The sequence below is a fragment of the Ischnura elegans genome, chromosome 8 (genome assembly GCF_921293095.1).
Source record: "Ischnura elegans chromosome 8, ioIscEleg1.1, whole genome shotgun sequence".
Lineage (NCBI taxonomy): Eukaryota > Metazoa > Arthropoda > Insecta > Odonata > Coenagrionidae > Ischnura > Ischnura elegans.
Window position 1 is genome coordinate 61691796 of NC_060253.1, and position 21608 is coordinate 61713403.

General features: G+C 40.3%; 1 protein-coding gene across 1 annotated transcript; it reads right to left on the minus strand.

Annotated features, from left to right (window-relative positions):
- Positions 1-803: 803 nt before the first annotated feature.
- Positions 804-12624, minus strand: LOC124164421 (transient receptor potential channel pyrexia-like). The gene is made up of 4 exons (XM_046541746.1): positions 12616-12624; positions 4838-5593; positions 3347-4314; positions 804-2959 (listed from the first exon to the last, which is right to left on the minus strand). The coding sequence occupies exons 1-4, from the start codon at positions 12622-12624 to the stop codon at positions 1726-1728; spliced, it is 2967 nt and encodes a 988-aa protein (XP_046397702.1). The 3' UTR covers positions 804-1725.
- Positions 12625-21608: the final 8984 nt, after the last annotated feature.

Here is a 21608-nt window from a genome sequence, read left to right on the forward strand (position 1 = left end):
ATTCAAATCCTAGTCCATTAAAATTCTATTAATTAATTCTTTGTATCCTTGTAGTCATATTTAACTCGCTCCTTGCCACCTAAAAACTATTAAATTTAGCAGAGAGTTTTTGATCATGTTGTGATATAATTATCCACAGTTCCCAATGATATATTATCAACCGTCAATATGTTATCAGTTTTATAAATATGAAATCCTACAAAAAATCGAAGGTATTCTGAAAAAAAAACACTTTCTGAAATACCTAATTATTTCCATTCTGTACCCTAAAAACTATTCATGTCCACATGCTTTAAAATTCACTTAAGAAACTGATCTATCAAATACAACACCAACCCATTCCTCATACCGTGGAACTATTTGCATAAAAATGTATCTGAACAAATAACGAAAGTTGAAAATAGTCTGAAAAATAGCTCACAAGAATCAAAATATTCTGTACGAAATTTTTTGTATAGAACTTAAATCAATAAACCATATTGGAAAAAAATCCGTGACCTCGTTTGAGAAGACTTCTTCATACAAAAATCATTTCACCACCCAGGAAACAGGCTCTCACAACACAAATCATCTTTAAAAAATAACATACCGTTCTGTGCACTTGTTAAACATGCGTTTAATAAGAAACCAGTATTTCGATTTTGGAAGCAACATAATTTAAGGTAGACAATTTAATATATCAAAAAGATTATTTCAATAAATGGTTTATACATGCATCACGCACAAAACTTTGTAATAAAAAAATTGACATACATGGTTTAAGCGAAATATATTGTAATCTATCTTATCAAAATTGATGTAAATATAAATATAAAATCGTAACATAGCAAAAAACAAACTAACAACTACTTTAAAAAAGTATGACGCGTACATTTTCTAAATTTGTTTTTATATTTTAATGTTTTAGTTAAAATGTTTTATCGGAATTTTTTGCGCCGCAAAATTAATTAGTGATGCTTCGTAATTATTTTATTTACTGAATATCTCATATTTTCATATAATTTTATGATGCCGAGGCAGAAGGGCAAGACCAAGATAAAGGTAATTATAACTCGGATGTTGTCGGTGCATCGCGTTCCGAAACGTAACCATTTATCGTCCCGCTAGCTTTGAAAGTGGAAACCACAATCAAATTCCAATATTGAATCCATATCCCGATTGATCGGTACCAATATTTTTATACTCAAAGGAAAATAAAATATACTTCCCCACCCCAAAATGGAGAAATCTAAGAAAAAATCAATTGTACTAGTCTGAATTAGTTTAATGAATCATTCGCGAGGACATGGCCAAGGCGCTGATACTCTGCCATACATAAGTATTCGTAGGCATTTAAATAAAGAATATCACGAGAGCTCCTCATTAACAATAACATAACTTAACATTGATCCATCCCTCAGATAATAATACCGATCCCAGATTTTAAGTTGGTGCTGAAATTGAACTGAACTTGACGAGTATTTCAGAAGTGTCCTGAAAGGCGAGATCGCCTCTACTTACGGAGATTACGCGCTGCATTGGGGACAAAATAATATTTGACGTTGCCAACGGTAGTTCCATTAATAGCAAGTATAAGGGAGGTGGCCATTCTACAATTCCTCCCCATTGGCCTCTGCCACATTCTACAATTCCGTCACATTCCATTTCTTTGATGCATCAACTGACAATGTCTTCATTCTCATTTGGAAAAAAACCCTTACCTATCCTGGAGTGGTGGTAGACAAATCACTTGTCTCTGAACTTCCGTATCACCCTTTTAACCCAAAACACTTTGCTTCCTAGGTTAGGCAGTGATTTCGAGGACTCCACGAACTCTTTTATCGAACCTCCAACACGCCTGTACAGCGCCCGCAAGATATCGTTCACACGGCCCTCCTCTGCGTCGATGATGTGTAGCTCAATCGAACAATCCTCCGTCTCTGGAAAAGTTATGACCACGTCACCAGCCGCCTTATTCAGCGAAGGTTTCTCCGCTTGGTATCGCAAGGCAGAATCCATCAGAGCGTCGACGAGCCTGGAGGGAAGCGCTCTGTTCTTAATGATGTACCCGCTGTCTTCCGAACCATCGACCATAAACTTCATCCTCCTCGGGAGACAGCACCTGGCCACCATCCTTGGCACTATGGACTCCAGGACATTGGCGAATTCCATCTTCTTCTTGAGACAGAGCCACTCCCCCACAGTACTCAAGGACTGTGCGTCGGTCACCGCAAGGCCTATGACAAGGTTCATGATGACCAAGGTGGCAACGACCACGAAGATGAGGAACAACAAGCGGTCGTAAAAGTTCGACCCCTCGAAAGTTTCGCTGTAGTTGTACTCCCCCGTCATCATCACGATCGTGTTGACGAAAGACTTCCAAGGGTCGCCGAACTCGTTGGGTCTGGTGTCGTGGAAGAGGACGAAGAAGCTGAGGGAAAGGCCCAAAACCAGTAGGCCGAGAACCACTGATGTGACTAGGACGTTCCTCAAGACCACGCCGAAGAGTAGCGCGCGGGCTCCCCAGTCCCGGAATCTCCCGACCATCAGCATCAGCGCCGCCCATGCCAGCGGCAGGATGAAGCTGAGCAGGAACTTGCCCAGATCGGACGAAGATACGACCACCAAGAAGGAGGGAGCGACGTCCAACCGTGCAAGAGCCCAAAAGATGGACAGAAGGGCGCTCGTTACCAAGATCCAAGTTTCAAACTTCCTGATGTAATAATGAAAGTGCAGGAAGCAAGGTCCCACGGCATTGGCAAGGACTAGAACGGCAAAGAATAAGTGAACGTATCTTAAGATGCCAGCTGAACTTCTCAAAGTACCCTCGTTGGACACATCAATGTATTCCAAGGATACGAAAGCAGAAAGGCTGATGACGAAGATTAAATGAACAGTGATGACGGCGTAGAAAGACCTTTTCGCCTTTTGCCACTTGAGCCTATAGAATGCTTCGACCAGAGGATGCTCCAGAATGTCCCTGTGAAAAATCAGAACGAATTACGTTTTCACTATCATAGTAAACTGCATTCATGCGAATATTTACGTTACATTTTTTGGGACCAGCGTTTTCTTTTCATACCCTCATGGGTTAGTAAGATTTTATGTAAAATTATCGGATGCTTCAAAATATGCGGTGAAATAATAATAGCGCATATATAAGAACTACAGGGAAGTAAATATATGCCATATTATTAGGATAAATGTATGGCTGCATTATAATTATACGAGAATTTTCATTCTGTGCGCGTATAATGTGACATATGCATACATAACATATAACTCATGAAAGATATGTAAATAAACCAGATAAATAAATCAAACCAGAACGATGAGGATATTAGTGGCAAAAGCGTTTACTGCCTACCTTTGCGTGTTTTTGGGCAAAACTGTAGAGGCCAGGAGAGTGTTCATAACGACAGTTTGTCTGGCACCTCCCTCGGGCAAGAGGAATGAGAAGTCAAGTTCGAGGACGAAGTCTCCCTCCCACTTGTGCGCCCTCTTGCACGTCAATCGAGAGTCCAACAGAGACGACAGGTAGGACCTAGAACGGTACACGTGGAGCAATATGGCCTCCAGGGCACTCAACCCGTGGATATTCTGCAAACTCAGATCTGCCCCCGCACCGATCAAGTAGGAAACGCAGGCTCGATTACCACAGTAAGCCGCCCTATGAACGGGCGTCGAACCGTTCCCATCTTTCGAGTTAATCACTGCCAGAGTCCGCTCCCTGTTTCCGTGCTTGGTCGCCACATGGTCGACGAAGCGCTTCAAAAGCTCCACGCAGCCCTTGGAAGCCGCCTCGTGGACGGGAGTGTCCCCATATTTGTTCTTCAAGCTCGGGTCGGCATCTTTGTCCAACAACATCTGCGATACCATCACCGATCCAAGGGATACAGCGTTCATGAGCGCTGATACGGACACGTCGCTGAGTATGTTGACGTCTTTCGTGAGCTTGATTAGGATGGATGTTATTCGTTCGTACTTGGCCACCACGTCTGTTGCACATCTCACTTGTTCTTGGGAAGTGCTGGGCCCGTTTGCCTCGGAGAATCCGTACTGTATGTTTTCAGTGGATGTGATCGAGGTGTAGCTCACTACCGATGGTTTCCGGGCGTACGAGGATGAATACGAAGGTGATGCTTGCTGGGTGACCACATTCAATCTTAAATCCCTTTTCAGGGCAGCACCAGCAACTAGCAACGGGGTGTTTCCTAGCGAATCTTTGGCTTCAACGTTAGCACCGTGCTGTATTAAAAGCTCAACGCATCTCGGATTGTTGGATTTGACTGCTTCATGAAGTGGCGACGTTCCTTGGCATATCGGGCGAGGCATCTGCGGTTGAAAGCGAGAGTTTCTTTAAACAACGGATACATAATTGTGTCATAATTTATGCCCCAGCTATTTTGAGCCTCCGCAATTGAAAACAAAATACTGGAAACCAGAATTTTTAAATACAAATCAAAATGAAAATATCGACATTTCTAGTATTTTTCTTCCGATGGTGGGTAAAACTGAATTAGAGACAAATTAATACACTCTTATTATATTTATGGCTCAGATATACTTCGAAATTTTCAAAACAGGGACGGAATATTTATTTAAGAAAACTGAAGAGTTTTCCAATGGTCTCCCCACATAACATCATGTTTAACATATCAACAAAGGAAGTAGGCAGGAACGCATAAATAGAGTTTGTCAAACAAGTCGTTTCCGTAACATACCCACCACCAGGTAACTCTCACTTATTGCTCTGCTTCTCAATAAGCAAAATTAGGTTATTGCAAACTGGAGTTTGATGAATTGTTCAACCAGGTCTTGAAACATTAAATTGCTCCATGTTGGAGAAGTTACTCACATTTATCAAGAAATCCACCCGCGTAGAAGGACTCTGGACTCTGAATAAGGCAGGACCGACAACTCTTTGACTATGTCGAGCGCCCGCCTTCAGCAACGCTTCTAGGCAAGACTCGTTGCCCATGGCAGCTGCAATCAACAGTGGAGTGAGTCCGAAGTGGTCCGCGGAGTTCGGCTTGACCCTTCCCATACCGAGAAGGAGTTCGACGACCTCGCTGTGCCCGAGCCACGTGGCGAAATGCAACACGGTCGTCTTGGACGGTATGATTTTGGCCGATGGATCTTCGCCCGATTCCAAGGCGGCCAAAACGGCATCCGGGTCACCGGCAACAACTGCTTCCACAAGCCTAGGGGTCTTGCTTTCGCCAAAATACGCGGTCGCACCCAAAATTAGATTCGCGTCTCTGATATGTTCGGAATCTGTTCGTCTCCGACGTGCCGGAACGACGCGAACTCTGGGGGTATTTTCCACTGCCGCTGCATCCACATCGACAACGGCACCATAGTCCCTGAGGGTTGAGATCAACTTCTCGTGGATTCGGAACATATTCGGGTCGTCGGAAAGCAGGAGGCCATCGAAGGCGATCAGCAAGGGAGTCTCGGCGGAACTGTTTTTTGCGTTCACCTGAGCCCCGGCGCGGAGGAGTTCGACGACTATGTCCAGGCTCCTGGAAGAGTATGATTCTATATCGGCGTCATTTCTGACTTCCCTGACCGCTTCGTGTAGGAGGCTGCTGCCGCCCTCCGATGACCGAATCTGTATGCAAACGTAAGATGAATTATAAATATCCTCCCTTAAGCTTGCTCAGGGGGGCAAATCTTTCATAAACATATACCATTAGGAAATATGTGAAGTTTCATTCGTAGGAAGAGAAGCATGGTTAAGAGTTATCTCTAATAGCTTTGAAATAATGTGTACTGTTGATGTACTTCACAGACTTCACCAATTATAACTAGACCAGACAATGAAGTAAGGATCCTTACAATAAGACAGACTTCATTGTAAGACATAAATAATTGTGTCAGGCATTGCATAGTTTATCTTCTCTACAGCGAAAGTTAAAAGGACAACTCTGCAGGACCCAATAGGGTGGTATCCTATTATTTGTTATTGCCTAAGATTATTACTCCTGGAGTACGCATTTCACGCTATTAGATTTTTGATTGGCGATATCTATTTTTCGCGATTAAACGAAAAGTGAAAAATTTCAAGCGCGCGAAAACGCGACGGCTAAGTATGAATGCTGGGAAAAGCCCGTGTGACGTCGTTCGGGTTCCCGCTGCCGCAAGTGAGGTGACCTTGGGGCGAGGCTTTGAGCGCTGATACGACGCAGGATGCTAGCAGGTAGCGGAGTACCCTGCTAGCAGGTAGCGATTGGCTTAATTAGGATTATTAATACCTTATAAAACAAAGGAAACTTTCCAATTAGAGTCAGTTTTAATAGATGATTATTAAGAGTCGTTTCCCTGAGCTCTGTGCCTCATGCATGCATTGGTAATCTCAGATGATGTAAAACTCCTATCTACTAGTATAGAAACTAGGTCCCTGTGACGTCACGTAGAGTGGCATCGCATGGGCGCCAAACTGGCCTTTTTCAAAGCGGTTAAAATTGACCATTTCCATACGTCTAAACTGGTATTTCTAAAACGAAATAATTTGTATATTATAAATACGCTAATGGTGGGTAACGAATCGCAATCAATGCCTTTCGTTTTCTTTGATGAAGGAAACTACCCTATTGTTGTATTTCGTTTTCAATCTCAAACATGAGAAGACCTGTTAGGCCCTTGTGCCCTCCCCCCCCCCCCCCCAGAAAAAATCCTGAATCGGAAAAATTCGTTGAAAAACAAGTTACGTTGGCCTGGATCATTCATATACTATGTCTAACACAGAGCACTCCAGCCCTGTTTCCATTCCTGGCTACCTAACTTTAGGCCACTGAAATGCCGACATCATGACTCATTATCATGGTTCGGCATCATAGCCACGGCAGCATTTTAAAACATAACCTCCCCGGAAGCGTATTGATCCACGCTTTATAATAAAAGGACACCAACTTATGTTTCAACGTTTAATCGTCACTGTCAAGGTAACCTCGATATCAATCTATCACTATTTTTAAAAATTTAGGTAAGGAATAATGATAGATTTGAGTTTCTTCTATCATCAGCATAATAGAGTTTCACAAAGTAAAATGGAAATATGATACTTCTATTATCACAGGGTATAAAATTGTGACGAGCTTCTTTCGCGACTTATATTTTTTTTGCGGAGTATAACGAGAGGTGAGTTACAGGGCGCCCTTCTCAATTCCTGTCGTTGTACACGAGTACACATCAAATGCAGTTCTATTCACAGTAAGGACTTAAGAGGACACAACTATTTTATAGGAAAGAATTGACTGGTGAGTTTTACGAAAAAATATATTATGCATAGAGTGTATTAATTACAAATTTATAAACATAATGATTTTGATTCATTTGGTGTTGTAAATAAACCCAGTTTTATAATATCCGGATATCAGCTTGCCTTTTTCGATATCTGATACACGCAATAAATGACAACCCCAGCTATGCAATCAGAGCTAAAAATGATTGCCCTTATCAAATACAATCTTATCTCGCAAGGTTATCAGCCGTTTTCAATCATCTAGGTCTATCCAGATTTATGCCGATGAACATTCAAAATTGTATTGCATCAAGACCATGGATACTCAAACTTACAAAAATCCACGCTTAATCTAAAAACATTCCACAAAACAAACTAAACTTTAAACCAAAAACCATTCTGCGGAAATTGATTCGGCCACAATACTTATATAATATAAAATTCTGGAAGAAAAGTGTTTTAGTAAACGCATATGCCTTGATTGGCATAAATCCAGTCGCAGAATTTTTTTCCCAGTCATATTTTTCAATTTTTCCCTACATTTCTATATTCCCGGATAATGGAAAAATCACGCCAGATTTGGAAATTAGGAAAAAGAGATTTGAAAAGCTTATGCCACCGTACTCAGTGTGAACAGTCTTCAATCAACCTTTAAGCTCCTTCTTGAGGCATCCCTAATCTATTACCGAAATGGTATTATCAACATTCGAATCTGAACACATCATAATTTTTTAATTTCCACCAATGTTAAACCCTCTCAAAGCTTCCCACCACTCATACAGGTGGATGGAAATAAAGCACGCAAATTCACGCATAACCAATCATGCATTGTCCATACATCCAATCAGGGGCGCAGCTAGGAATTAAGGCTGGGGGGGTTTATGTGCAACTAATACCGGGGTGTGTGGGGGTATGGTATACCCACCAGGATAAGCGGTATGTGCGAGATTAATAAATTGCAGAATTTTAAGATAAATGGTCCAAAATTGTGAGTTTTACGGCTTTCTGAGGGATATTTTATTAATCCTACACTATTTTATTAGTGATATCAATCCAATTAAGTAAAATGGATTAAACTTAAAAATTTCTCAAGCTCTGGGGGGGGGGGGTTTATCCCCCAAACCCCCCCTCGCTGCGCCATTGAATCCTATTATATATTAATAACTTAAAAATGGGAATTTATAGCTCTGATAAAGTTACAATAGATAACAGGGATGTTTTAATTACTGATTAAGAAGGATCTCTCTTTGTTCAGAAGGTACAACAATCGTACAGTGACTTCAATAAAACTCGTTGATAATGTGAACCAATGCCATTGTAACAAAATGGAACGAAACCCTAGGGCGGACTCGCGAGGATACACTCCCGGGGCAGGGTCTGTAAGCCAGGAGGAGGACAGGAAGGAGAAAGGAAGGAGGCGCCGCCGCGATAGGAGCCCGACGACGCCTCCTGGGACGGGATAGGTAAGGAAGGGAAGGGACGAGGAGTCCCGCACGGTCACAAGGCGGGCGGGTCCTACCATAAGCGAAACCAGGCATCAGCCATTGCTATTCTAACAAGTATGCCGTTGTAACACTACAATTAGTCATTTCAACGGACGGCATTTCGGTACATAGGTAACAACACACACAGTAAAAGTCTGTTCGAAAAATTTTCTCGGCGAGGTCAAAATACGCACGAGACCCAGGTTGCGAAAAATGAAAAAAAGAAGTGCGTGAAAAGGAGCAATTACCACCCAAGTTCAGTTTCACTGGGACCACCACCGTTCTTAATTGAATCTCCTCCGCCGACTTCTCATCCTACCAAAAAATTCGACTTATCGAGGATGTGTTTTTTATGCGCGCTCGTAAGCGGCGTTTCACGCAGCCTCTGTTTTAATACAAAATACAAGATGTTTCATGAGGAATCTTCAATACTTCAGGTGGTGTTATGGGAGACAATTTTCAGCATTTTTTGTCGATAAACATGGGTACTACCGAAGACATATGAAGATGAAATGGATCGACCATGTAAGTAATGAGGAAGTGCTAAGAAAAGTGGGAGAAAAGAGAAGTCTTCTACTATCCTTAAGCAGAAGACTTAGTTGGCCACATTATGAGACATGACCTGATGAAAGAAATCGTGAAAGGAAAAGTGCAAGGGAAAAAGGGCAATGGACGGTATCATACTTGTTACACAGGACAGGTTATAAAGGAAGTAAAAGAGAAGAAATACGTCGCTATGAAAAGGTTAGCGAGTAGGAGAGAGGAAGCAGTGTCAAACATTCTTCAGGCCTGGTTACACGAAACATTAACACGTACGGTTCAATGTCTAAATGTATGAACGCGAGAATGAACGCCAAAATGCACCACCCAACTTGTGCGAATGCATACACAGAAAATAGAACCTGTTCTAATTTGGTTCATACATTCGTACATGTTCCGTTCCGTCCACTGAAATCATTCACGCAAACTTGTACGTGTTAATATAGGTACCGTGTAACCAGGCATTTAGGATTGCTGACTAATGATGATGAAACATGGGGTTGCAACTCCTTAGTTACTGAGGTATGGCAACGCAAGCATTTTTTGGATGTACTTTGCAATGGGGAACTTGCATGAATTTTTTTTATTTCATAGGCGGACAGAAAATTATTTTCTGAATACAACAAAGAAAACCGCATGTAAATCTGAGTTTTCCTTCGCGAGATATTTAATGATAAATATAACGAATTTTAAAGCGCGGGAAAAACTCCCTCACCCCCCAAGCCACTGCCGACGAAGCCTCGATGACGTCAAAGGTGCCTAAACATCAGGCGAAGCTATTGTTGTGATTGTTTGTAATAGTTGCCAGCAGTTATGAGAGCTTCGTTTGTTAGACGTGTTGATTATTTTATATTTAAAGATAAATATCCGACGATTGAGGCTTGGAAGCCCTCGTATTTTGCATTATTTATAATATTAATATCTGAGTAAGGGCATAAAATATAAAACTGGAGCAGTTAAACCAAAAATTTGATAATACCTAAATAACATCGTTGTAGGAGTCTGAGCCACGGCCATTGGAAGGGGGATACGTTAATTGTAAGTTGATGTTATCGACGGCATATCATTCATTTACGTATGTAATTAGAACGATTTTGATGTTTACTAATGTCCGCTTAGCTTTTATGTACAATAAATTCATCCGTTTATTCGTAGGTACCGGAGAATTCGTCGTTTAGGACTGTCTGTGCTTGTATTATGGGGTGAATTCCAGTCAATGCAACTTTTGCTCGCCGATTGGAGACATCTAGGAACATTTTTGTGCCAAAATAGTGTTATTTTCAACGTGACATCTTCCGTTAAGCAACTGCTAATAATCGCAGTGCCAGTGGTTGTAATGCACAAAGTTTGACAAGGTTGAAAAATATCGGCCAAGAGTTATCAGTGTTCCATCGTGATTGAATTGTAAAAAGTGATATTACGCTATCGATAAATGTCTAACAGTAGTGTAAAAATTGTCAGTGGCGTGCTAATCTCCGTTGTTCACCGTAGATATGACATTTCACGATCACGCTATTGAAATAAAAACTGTGTGTGAAGTTTGTTATTCCATTATTTCAACGAATAGTAGTGAGAAATTTCACCTGTGTGGGCTAATTTAAGGGTTTAAATCAGTGAATAAATAGTTGTTTTCATCATAACGAGTCCTGTTATTGTAAGTTGTACGTGATGAATATAAGAATGTGATAGTGACATCCAGTTTTTGATAAGAGTATTTGCCTATTTCCCACTATATTTTTATGGTATATGCTAGTATATTGTTTATGGATTTACCAATATTATTGATATAGGTTGTAGCTTGTGTGTGTGTTGGCAGCGGAACCGATTCGCGATCTCACATGTGGATTGTGTGCAGACTGTTTTGCTATGAATTCGTACCGTAGGACGGATAGGACTACCTTCTCCGTTAATCCGGCGTTGCCAAATTCAACAGCACAGCTTACTCTAATGTCAACAGCACAGCTTACGATCGTTATCCTCCAGTATTACAAGTTTCTTTTACAACTCGATTTGCCGCCGACGTATAGCAATAATTTGTCTTAACAAATTCCATGAGGGTCGTGGCATCAATTTTTGGTGTCCTAAAAAAAAGGCTGGTGTCCTAACACCCCATGCCACACGCCTTTTAGGCGGCTTGCGAGGTATTATGTAGACGTAGATGAATTTCAGGTGGACTATTCGAACGGGTGGCAACGTTATCATCCATTTTTCTGATAACCAAAACACACGAAGTGAAACACTTGTACTTCATCATCCCGATGCCGCATTATTAATGTCCCAAGTAATAATCTAGGCACAATAGCAATAGGAAAACTTGCCCAAGAATAACAGAACAAAATAAAGTGACGATAAGCGGCTAAATACTCCCTCAAAACAAATTTTACACCATGCGCTCAGCGTATTTCCCTACTCCCTACGGTTGTTTAGGCACCTATGACGTCACGCCTGGCCTCGGCAACGCTCGGGTGTCTTCGCGCAGTGGTCGGCTCAGAGAAAATTTTCTCGATTTTATGCAATTTTTTTATTTCTTTTGATGTTGAATGGAGAAACTGAAGGTATTTTTGCGAGCTAATGTATCCATTTGACTTATTCAAAATAGTTTTTAGAGCAATCTACGACCCATGCAAGTTCCTCATTGCCATGAAAACAGCTTTTCTAGGGTATCTAGTCTTTCCGATATTTTATTTTATACTCTATTTGGGTACAATCTCAAAATGGGTGAGATTGCGCAATCGTATTCTTGGTACTCGCTCAAAGCTCTCGTTTTAGTAAGCTCAATGATTAATTATTTCAACAATTACAATCGTATATTTTCGTCCCACCTTATTTAGTTAATAATGTCCTTAAAAATGCAAAGTAGAAAATAAAATGTCGTAAAGGCTGGATACCCAAGAAAAACAGTTTTTATGGTAACTGCAAAGTGTATCCTAAAAAATGTATGCGTTGCCATAGCTCAGTAATTAAGGAGTTGCGACCTCATTTTTATGGACAAAAATGTTAAAAAATGTCTCCCCTACCACCTGAAGCATTGTAAAGTCCACCTGAAGCACCCTTTACATTCATAGCGGTACAACACTAGAGCAATGGAGTAAAATGTTTAACATCACTTACTTTTTCCAGAAAATTTTCACGTGACTTGGACAAAATGTGATTATTGAAGAATTTCTTCCAATCTTGAAGCAATTTCCTCATTTTCTTTACATCCTTCTTCTTGATTATTTTAATGCCAGATGTGTAAATAAGTTCAGAGGATGGAATGCTCGCATCCGACGAAAAGTCGATTCTTTTATGAGTACGCGCGTTGGTATTATACCTAAAGTTGTGTCTCTCGTGCCCTATTTCTACTTGAGGTTCGTAGTCATTTACCTGATACATGATGGACTTCTCAAGATAGACTTCTAGGCAGCTGAAATCAAAATCAATTTAAAATAATTAAAAGAGAATCATTGCTAGATGACCGTGGCGAGCAACGGATAAAAATCCCATGTAACCATGCTCTAATTTTTCTAGTGAATGTGTTTCCATGGCAGATATTCTTGCTATCAAAAAATGAAATAATTATCTACATCTACATACTATTCCGCATGCCGCCTAAAAGGCGTGTGGCAGAGGGTGTGTGCAGGACACTAGCCGTTTTCGCATAAAAAGAAATGCTCTAACGAAATTACGACTAGCATTTACTACAGTCTTTTACGGTTCGGGGGAAAAACGAATTTCCATATCTATCCGTTCGGCAAAATATCTCTTAATTTGTCGCTTCTATCGGATCTGTGTATAGAGTGGGGCTCAAATATTATGTTCATTATTCAGATAATTATGTCCTCTTCATAAAAAAGAGTAATAAACTTATGGAAAGTGGTATCCCGTTTTACTTATTTCAAACTGAATGAGTGAATGGCTGAAAAAATTTTTTCTTCGTAATCAGGGGCGGCTGGGGTGGTTAGGGGCCCTCGGCTGGGGCTAATGATGGGGCCCTCCTTACCGAGGGATTCAGGGTTCATCCCAAAGAAAATTTGATGAAATTGCCCGAAAATGGATTTTGAGGCCATTCTGACTCTTAAAAACTAGATAAAAATGAGTAAACAATAGCAATTTCTTAATAAAAATACTATGAAAAGTGAGAATTACACAGATTGTAAAATTTAATTATTTATTATGGTTCCATTATCTATTTTCTTAGCGAATTCGTACCTTGAAGCTGCGCTTAAATCTAAAAATTCTCTGAAATAACCTTTTCAATAAAGCATCATGTTCTCTTTCATCTGCTGACACATTTATTTTATTTATTTTTTGTAAAATATTTTTACACTGACAATGAGTATGAATACAGTGAGAAGCAACTATTGAAAGCGTAAAACTTTTTAATTTAAAAAAACTTTGGTTCAAGTAATCTGAGTCCTTTTTTATTACAACATTCAATATACGCTTTACGACAGAAGCGAGCGTTTTGTTCGGGGCCTTCGGCGATTGCCGTTGAGCCGACCTGGCCGGACACCCCTGTTCGTAACTGATCTTTCCTTTCCATTTACAGAATTCTTTAAAGCATTCTCGATACTGGGTCGCAGTGAACGACTCCATTTCCGAAAGAAGTGAAGAAAATGCCTCCACTACACAAGTGACATTGAGACAGTTGACATTTTACCCCCTGGGAGGCTACATTCGACAATAATCGGAATTATTCCGATCGGTTTTCATCCCGATCGGTAAATTTCGATTGATTACCAGGCAATTGAAAATTATTTTTTTTGTTAATTTTTCACTCCAAGTATCACTGAGAGGGCTATCTTCGTCGTCGGAATGAAAATTTTCAAGCACGAAAAAATCCGATCGCATTGATAGCCGTTCAGAATCAGGAATGAAAATAAATCGGAATTACTCCGATAAGAGTCAAGCACGCCCATGCAGAGATCCGCCAGGGGCAGGGAGGGGATGCACAGTAAGCATAGTTGTCATTATAAATGGGAAAAGGGATAGCTGCCCATCCAAAAAAAAAGTACAGCTCCCCGCGTCGGACTATAATTACGACAAAATTTGGCTTAATCCACTCAAGGATACACCCAATCGAGTTTTAAGCCGCCCACTCTCAGTCATACGCCGCTTGAAGTGGTATACTGAAAACAGGGGTAGATTAATGGCAGAGGCGGGAGGGCGGTGGCCCCCTGATCACTCTCTCGATAAATTGAAAAGTTGGCTCTCCAATTAAATCTTTTATTTCACCAGCTAATCAATCAATGTTTTAAAATAATTGATGGATATCTAAAAGCCACTTTTCTACGCACGTAGACCTCAGACGCATTTAGTGTTGAAAAAAATTCTCGGTCGATTTTTCAAGCAATCAATTTTTAATCGAAATGAAAATATCGAATTTTAAAAAAAATCGAAAATGAGACAAAAGATCGAGTCATCGAAAAAATCGACGTTAATTTATACAAATATAATTTCAACGATAACATGTTTTCATTCAGCCGATTAACACTGAAAATACAAATTTGAGTGGTAGGAAAAATCCAAAAAAAAAATCCATACATGTATATATTAATTGCTTGAAATATTATTGGTACCAATTTAAAAATGCACGCACATTAAAGAATGGGGATCAGCGCTTGGAACCATTCGGCTTCACTAAAATTTTTAAGAAATATTAACAGATTTAAATGCCATCTTGATGATCGATGGCTTGCATTTCCAATTTTTCCGGCCTTAGAAAAAAGTCTTTCACATGAGACAACGTTATCATACTCCCTCCCATGCTCTTCGTCTGTGTTCAGCGCGCGGCAGTAGCGTCCAGTCCGGCCGCCTAGAGTTGTTCGATGACAGGCAAAGAGTCTAGTTCGGGGTAGGGGGCAATGTTGTTAGGTAAGAAGGGGAAACGCCCACGTCACATGTAAACAAAACGGTTCCGTGAAGAAAAGAGCCAGAAGGGACGAAGAAGATGAAGGACCCAAAGGAATAATCCCTTGTTTTGCTGATTCGAAGAAAAGCCTTTTTTGGTGGTTCAGGCTAATTTCGGTGGTTCATATGCATGTGAAAACTCGGGGGTGTGAGCCACACTGTGAGGTGCGTTTGAGGGACAGCGATTGGCTGCAAACCGCGCTGGCGCAGCGTTCTACGCCCTTCATTTTGGGCTGTCATCGGACAACTCTCAGCGACCATACTGTAGTTACTACCACGCGCTACTGAGATCAAACTAAATGGTCAAGATCGACGTTGAAAAAATTGAGTTTGGATCGTAACTCGAATATTATGGCTCTATCTCGATTCCTCGATCTTCAACTATTAAAACTCGATTTTCGTTTTTAATCGAAATCTATTTTTCCATCTTTAGACGCATAATCGTTAAGAGATATTACGTACCACCAAGACATACGGAAAGTGGCGAAGTTCCAATTTCCGCATCGGCGCCTTTATGCGGAGGAATTCCGACAGCGGTGGAAGAAATTCGACTAACTTCGAACCAAGAAGTCATCGTTTACTTCATTAGATTCCCTTGAAAAAAGCGACCAGCATCGGTCGGGAAACGTTGTGGCCGCCCAAAAATTGACGCGGCGATATCGTCCAAAAGTTTTTATTTTATATAACGAGTACGCGCGAAAGTTTTAACAAAGAATCGCCTTTCTAAGTGTCAAATTGTTATCGGAGACGAGTAGAAATCAGCGTTCCCTTACCGCGCTTTTCATTTTACAATCAAAACACACACAAGACTCGGGAAAATACGAAACGCTGAAAAATCTGCGCAAGTGTAACAATATCCTAAATTTTGCACACTTTTGAAATGCAATGGAGTGTCCTGTCATGGAAGCACAATCACTCTCAATCCGTATTATATTTCAAGTGGTTTCAACATTATAAGAGGTCGTGGTTATTTTACTCACCTGTTGCTCACATACCAGGTGCTTCTTCAGGGCCTAAGTAGCCGAATATCCTAAAATACTTTTATCAGATCAAATGCAGCACAGATCACGAAGACATAACAAATTGACTTCAGAAAGTAACACACCCGCATTTGGCGATCAATTTGTCGCGCGAATAGATGGCTACTGACAATCAAAATAACACCTTACGCGCCGCCTCCGAGTTATCTTGAGATAATGCTCTTCCTTAGACAATATATCGCGGTGTATAAGCGTCATCATAAAGATGATATCGTGACGTATTCCACGATAAAATGGAATGCCAGTGTCTTACCGTGACATTAGCTCTTTAGCGAGATACTGGTAAGGTCCATTCCTGTCTTTGCGCGAATTTTATCTCGTATACTCGTCGATTTCACCTAAATATGCACCTGCCTCAAAGGGTAAAATGTACGCTTACGTACCACACGGATTATTTTCTGCATACCAGTGGCGTGGCATGGAACTTCGATGCCCTCGGCGGACTTGACTGTTGATGTCCCTCTCCCACCACCCCAAAAAAAACGCCGCGATGGTAGGTCCAGGAATTAATTATTCACATCCATTTCTTCGTCTGGGATTAATATTGAATTTATCACCATACCAAACTTTTTTCTAAGTTAATTTTTCAGTTTCCATTTTTATTTTTAATGCTGTCGATTTTATAGTTACAGTTCCTCTTAAATGAAACGATTTTCGGTGCACAAATGATTAATGTTTTATTATTTTTTTTACAATTTCTTCGGTGTAATACTAATTATACCGTCGGACTTCAACTGCATCGTAGGCTACGTTTTGCTCGTTCAGGATTTTCAAATCAAATATAAATCTAAACCCCTTCCTAATTTAGGTAATGTTTTTAATTACCTACATTATGAATTACCTACTTTACCCTCTTTTCTTACCACTGATTTTTTCGTATCCATACGTCGATTTTGAATATCGATCGAGGAGAAATTTATCAATGAGGTAAATTTATGTTAAAAAAACTGCAGGAAGATGCCCCTCTCTGACGTGAGGTCCCCCCCCCCCTCCTCTACGCTGCGCCACTGCTGTATACAGATCTGCGGTATTGAATAGACCAGGAGCGCAGCTAGGAATTAAGGCTTGGGGGGGTTTAGGTGCAACTAATACCGGGGTGTGTGGGGGTATGAAATGCCCACCAGGATAAGCAGTAGGTGCGAGATTAATAAATTGCGGAATTTAGAGATAAATGGTTCAAAATTATGAGTTTTACGGTTTTCTGAGGGATGTTTTATTAATCTTTACACTATTCTATTAGTAATATCAATCCAATTAAGTAAAACGGATTAAAGTAAAACATTTCTCTGAGCTCTGAGGGGTTAATCCCCCAGGGATTTAGAATTTCAGGGGCCAGAAGAGAAATTATCGCTCGACCTATCATTTTTTGAATAACACGGTCATTTTCACCGTCCCTTTTTTAGTCACTTTGCGTATTCACACGTGCCATTCAATTAAAATCCAAGCGTGGCGTTACAATCCCAGTAAGAGCCCATGCGTTCTGATTGGCTGAAGGACGGTGTCAGCGATGATTTCAGCGACGGAAAAAGGTACGTGTCGAGTGATGGAAAAAGGGAGCGAGCCATCGCGGAAAATGATCGAGTGACGCGGTCATTTTTTCCACCATCATTAGGGCTATAGCTGAAGCAGTTCACTCGGAAGAGATGAAAAAAATGATCGAAATAGTTTTTCTCCCTATGATAGAGTTCTAACATTGCGCTCATCCATATTATTGTGCAAATGCTCTTGACGACATATACCTCGTACATAATTAAATATACCTTGCTTTTCAGTGAGTTTTTTTTGACAACCTAAGTTAATGCCATGCTCAGATGAAACTAGCGATAGCAGGGTCGCAGCTAGGAATGAAGACTAGGGGAGGTTTCAGGCGCAACTAAAACTGGGAGGTCTGGAGGGTATGGAATACCCGCTAGGGTAAGCGGCAGATGCGGGGGCCATCCCCCAGAAAATCTTTAAGATGAATGGTTCTAAATGGTGAGTTTTACGGCTTTCTGGGGGATATTTATTAATCTTTACACTATTCTGTAAGTAATATAAATCCAATTAAGTAAGTGGATGAAACTTAAAAATTTCTCTGAGCTCTAGGGGAGGTTTTATCCCCCAAAGACTACCCCTCGCTCCGCCACTGAGCGATGGCCCTCGCATTAGAAAAGTCCCGGTGTTATCAGTCATAATAGTATGAAATATTTTGCGCATCATGAAAGGCTTAATTAATGCTACGAATACGGTCGCCATCTGGATAGAGAGTAAGCGGGGCGGAGATAGCAGAAAATTTTCATTTAGTGGGTTCATTAAACTTTATTCCTCATCCCATAATCATCAATGAGAGACATTAACGGCGTTCCCTGTTCGTTCTAAATCCAATTTAAATTAAGCCTTCGCCCATGCTGTAACCCAGAGCGTTCAAAACCTACTGAGGACGAACGCCATAAGCTATGAAGCCCGTGACAGCACCTGTGGCAGGTTATTTAACCCAAAAAACCGTATACAAAAACACCATTACTTTGTTTCATCATAAAAGAGAACAAAATATTGAAAAACCATGAATTTGCAAAAGATTTCTTGAATAAGATTCTCGATAATGAAAAGTGTCAACATTATTTTAAAACCCTCTACTTATTGCTAGTATGTACCCTGTTTTCCCCCAGATCCACCTGGTTTTGGACCCCCCACCCCAAACGAAATTCCTGGCTAAGCCACTTGCGACTACACTGAGACATTCTATGCCGTCCGTAGTAATTACAGCTCGCGGTAGACACTAAAAATTAGCGTAATTATGGGGTTAAAATAGTTAGAGTAGTAAATGAATCGATAGTAGATATGGTAAATGGTCACAACCACGGTCTTAAAATATGAGAAGGTCTGGACACTCTCCGTTCAGGCATGGTCATTTAATGAAGCCGTTTCCCGTTGAGGCCGGTAGGGGCGCCACCTATCCTGAAGGGCAAGTTTCCTACGTATCTGTATACGATACTTCAGTAATTATGAACTCATTTATGGCAAAAATGAATATAAACACATCGACAGTGGTTACTAGTTAACAAGTTCGTATGCACTTAACATCTTATAGCGAAAAATACCTAGAAATCGTTCTCATACGTGAGTATTAATCAAATGGAAGGCGTTGGATTTCAGCTTCGTCTGCTTCCATATCTTTGTAAAATCAGTTACAGCCGTAACGAAAGATTGTCAGCAGTTAAAACCTTGTGTAGTGAGGATAGGTATTTTTAAGGAAATAATTATTTATAGCTATCTTGTGGTAAACGTTAATATAAGTTGTCATAGAAGCTACGTACGCACCATTGCCTCTGAGCCCATCGGCATGTTTCCACGGCCTTATAAGAATATAGATGTTATTCCTTGCTTTCAAACACTATTAACAAATATAATATCAGAAACGCAAACGGCTTCTTACCAAGGCCGAAGTGAAATACTTCTTATGAAGTGACGTATGTTAATGTTTTTAATCTCCTGAGTCTCGATCAAGTGATAATAATAATGGCAGGGCACAGCAAACCTAAAAAAATGATTCTATCCTAGGGACGTTTTGCGGGTATAGAATAGGCATATTTAATCGTTGAACAGGCTGAATAATTTCCGGAAGTACCATTATTACCGTTAAAGGCTATGTTATAACGATGCTTGCCTACTCACCAAAGGAATAATTTGAGATTTAAGGAAGTAAAATACCATATGAAAGATAAGAACGAAAGAGATTTTGCAAATAATTTCCGAATAAACTTCCACGAAAACAGTGCAATGGATATAATCCGAGGGATTTGCGGATGTCTGATCACTTTCAGGTGCTGGCAAATCTGAAATATTATCCCTCCCCCAAAAATAAGATATGAGTAGTACGACAGAAACCACAGGCTAATACGCGGTAAATGTACTTTTCATGAGAGTTGCACGCACCATCGATAACAGCTGCATTAAAAGAAATCATCGAAAGAGGTATTAAGAATGAAAACGATTCACATTTTTCCAACTTATATAATGTACACACACATCAAATCTACATTTCCAGAATGATTACACGATGCTATTGAAACTGAGATTATTTATACAATCAATGCAAGGTAATGTCATGAAAAATAAATTTTAAGTGCTCACAATTTAACATTTCTATTAATTCTTTCTATTACTAATTTCTATTTATAATTACTAATCATTCTAAGAGATTCAATTTAGTTGGAGAGAATGATGAATAGTTGATGAAAGCCGTCGCACATCTTGCATTTTCTCAGTGTTACTTCATTCCTCCACTGTGAATGACATTGACCACTGGAACAGCAGAACCTGTAATTTAAAATATGCATAAATATTGGAGCTTTAGCACACCAAAAAAAGGAATCGTACAGCTATTTCATCGCTTCTCAGGGTCCTTGGGGATTCTAAAAAGCGAAATCCCCGAAGTATTGTGGCCATAACCAGTTGTGCAACGCGGTACCACACACGTCCACGGCATTTTCCTTTTTTCAGTAAATCCGCGATATATATCCACGAAATATTAATGTAGAACAATAAGGAAATAATTCAGAAGACTAACATTCGAAAATAAATGAAAACTAAATCTTAATTAATTACAAAAATGACTATTTCCACTCACCTGTAGTATGCGCTCAACAATACGGAAATGAACTTACCCGCTAATTCTTGCCCTCCAGAATACGTGGCGCCGCCCCGGCAAACGTGCGGCAGGTTGAGGAAACGACTTCAATAAAAGACCATGGGTTCCCAATGGGGTGGGACAAGGTCGGTAAAAGCCAGGTCGTGTCACGCACTTGACCAATGTAATCCGCCATCTTGATTCTCCAGCGCGGCGGGAATTCAAATTTTACGTGCATTTAAATGGGAGACATAGGTAAAAGGAAACACGGTTTTCTCACAACGTAATCGATGCAGGGAAATGAAATTTTTTTTATAAATAGTTAATAAAATGGAAATTTATGATACGTCTGTATTTTGAGTCTATGGTCCACGGTTCGACTCTAGAAAAATTGTCAACTCACGGGAAAAATAAATTTCGCACTGCAGCGCTCTGGATGCATGGGTTGTAAGGCACCATGTCTTACTTCCTTATTTAGGAAGTCTGGTAGATGAAATTTTCCATGGTCATAGATAATTATAATATACTTGCGAAAACGGGCAGCTTTTGACACTGAAGACCTCGGTTCGACTCGAGAAAAATTGTCAACTCACGGGAAAAATAAATTTCGCACTGCAGCGCTCTGGATGCATGGTTTTTAAGGCACCATGTCTTACTTCCTTATTTAGGAAGTCTGGTACATGAAAATTTCCATGGTCATAGATAATTATAATATACTTGCGAAAACGGGCAGCTTTTGACACTGAAGACCTCGGTTCGACTCTAGAAAAATTGTCAACTCACGCGACAAAAATTTTCTTACTTCAGCGCTCCGGGTG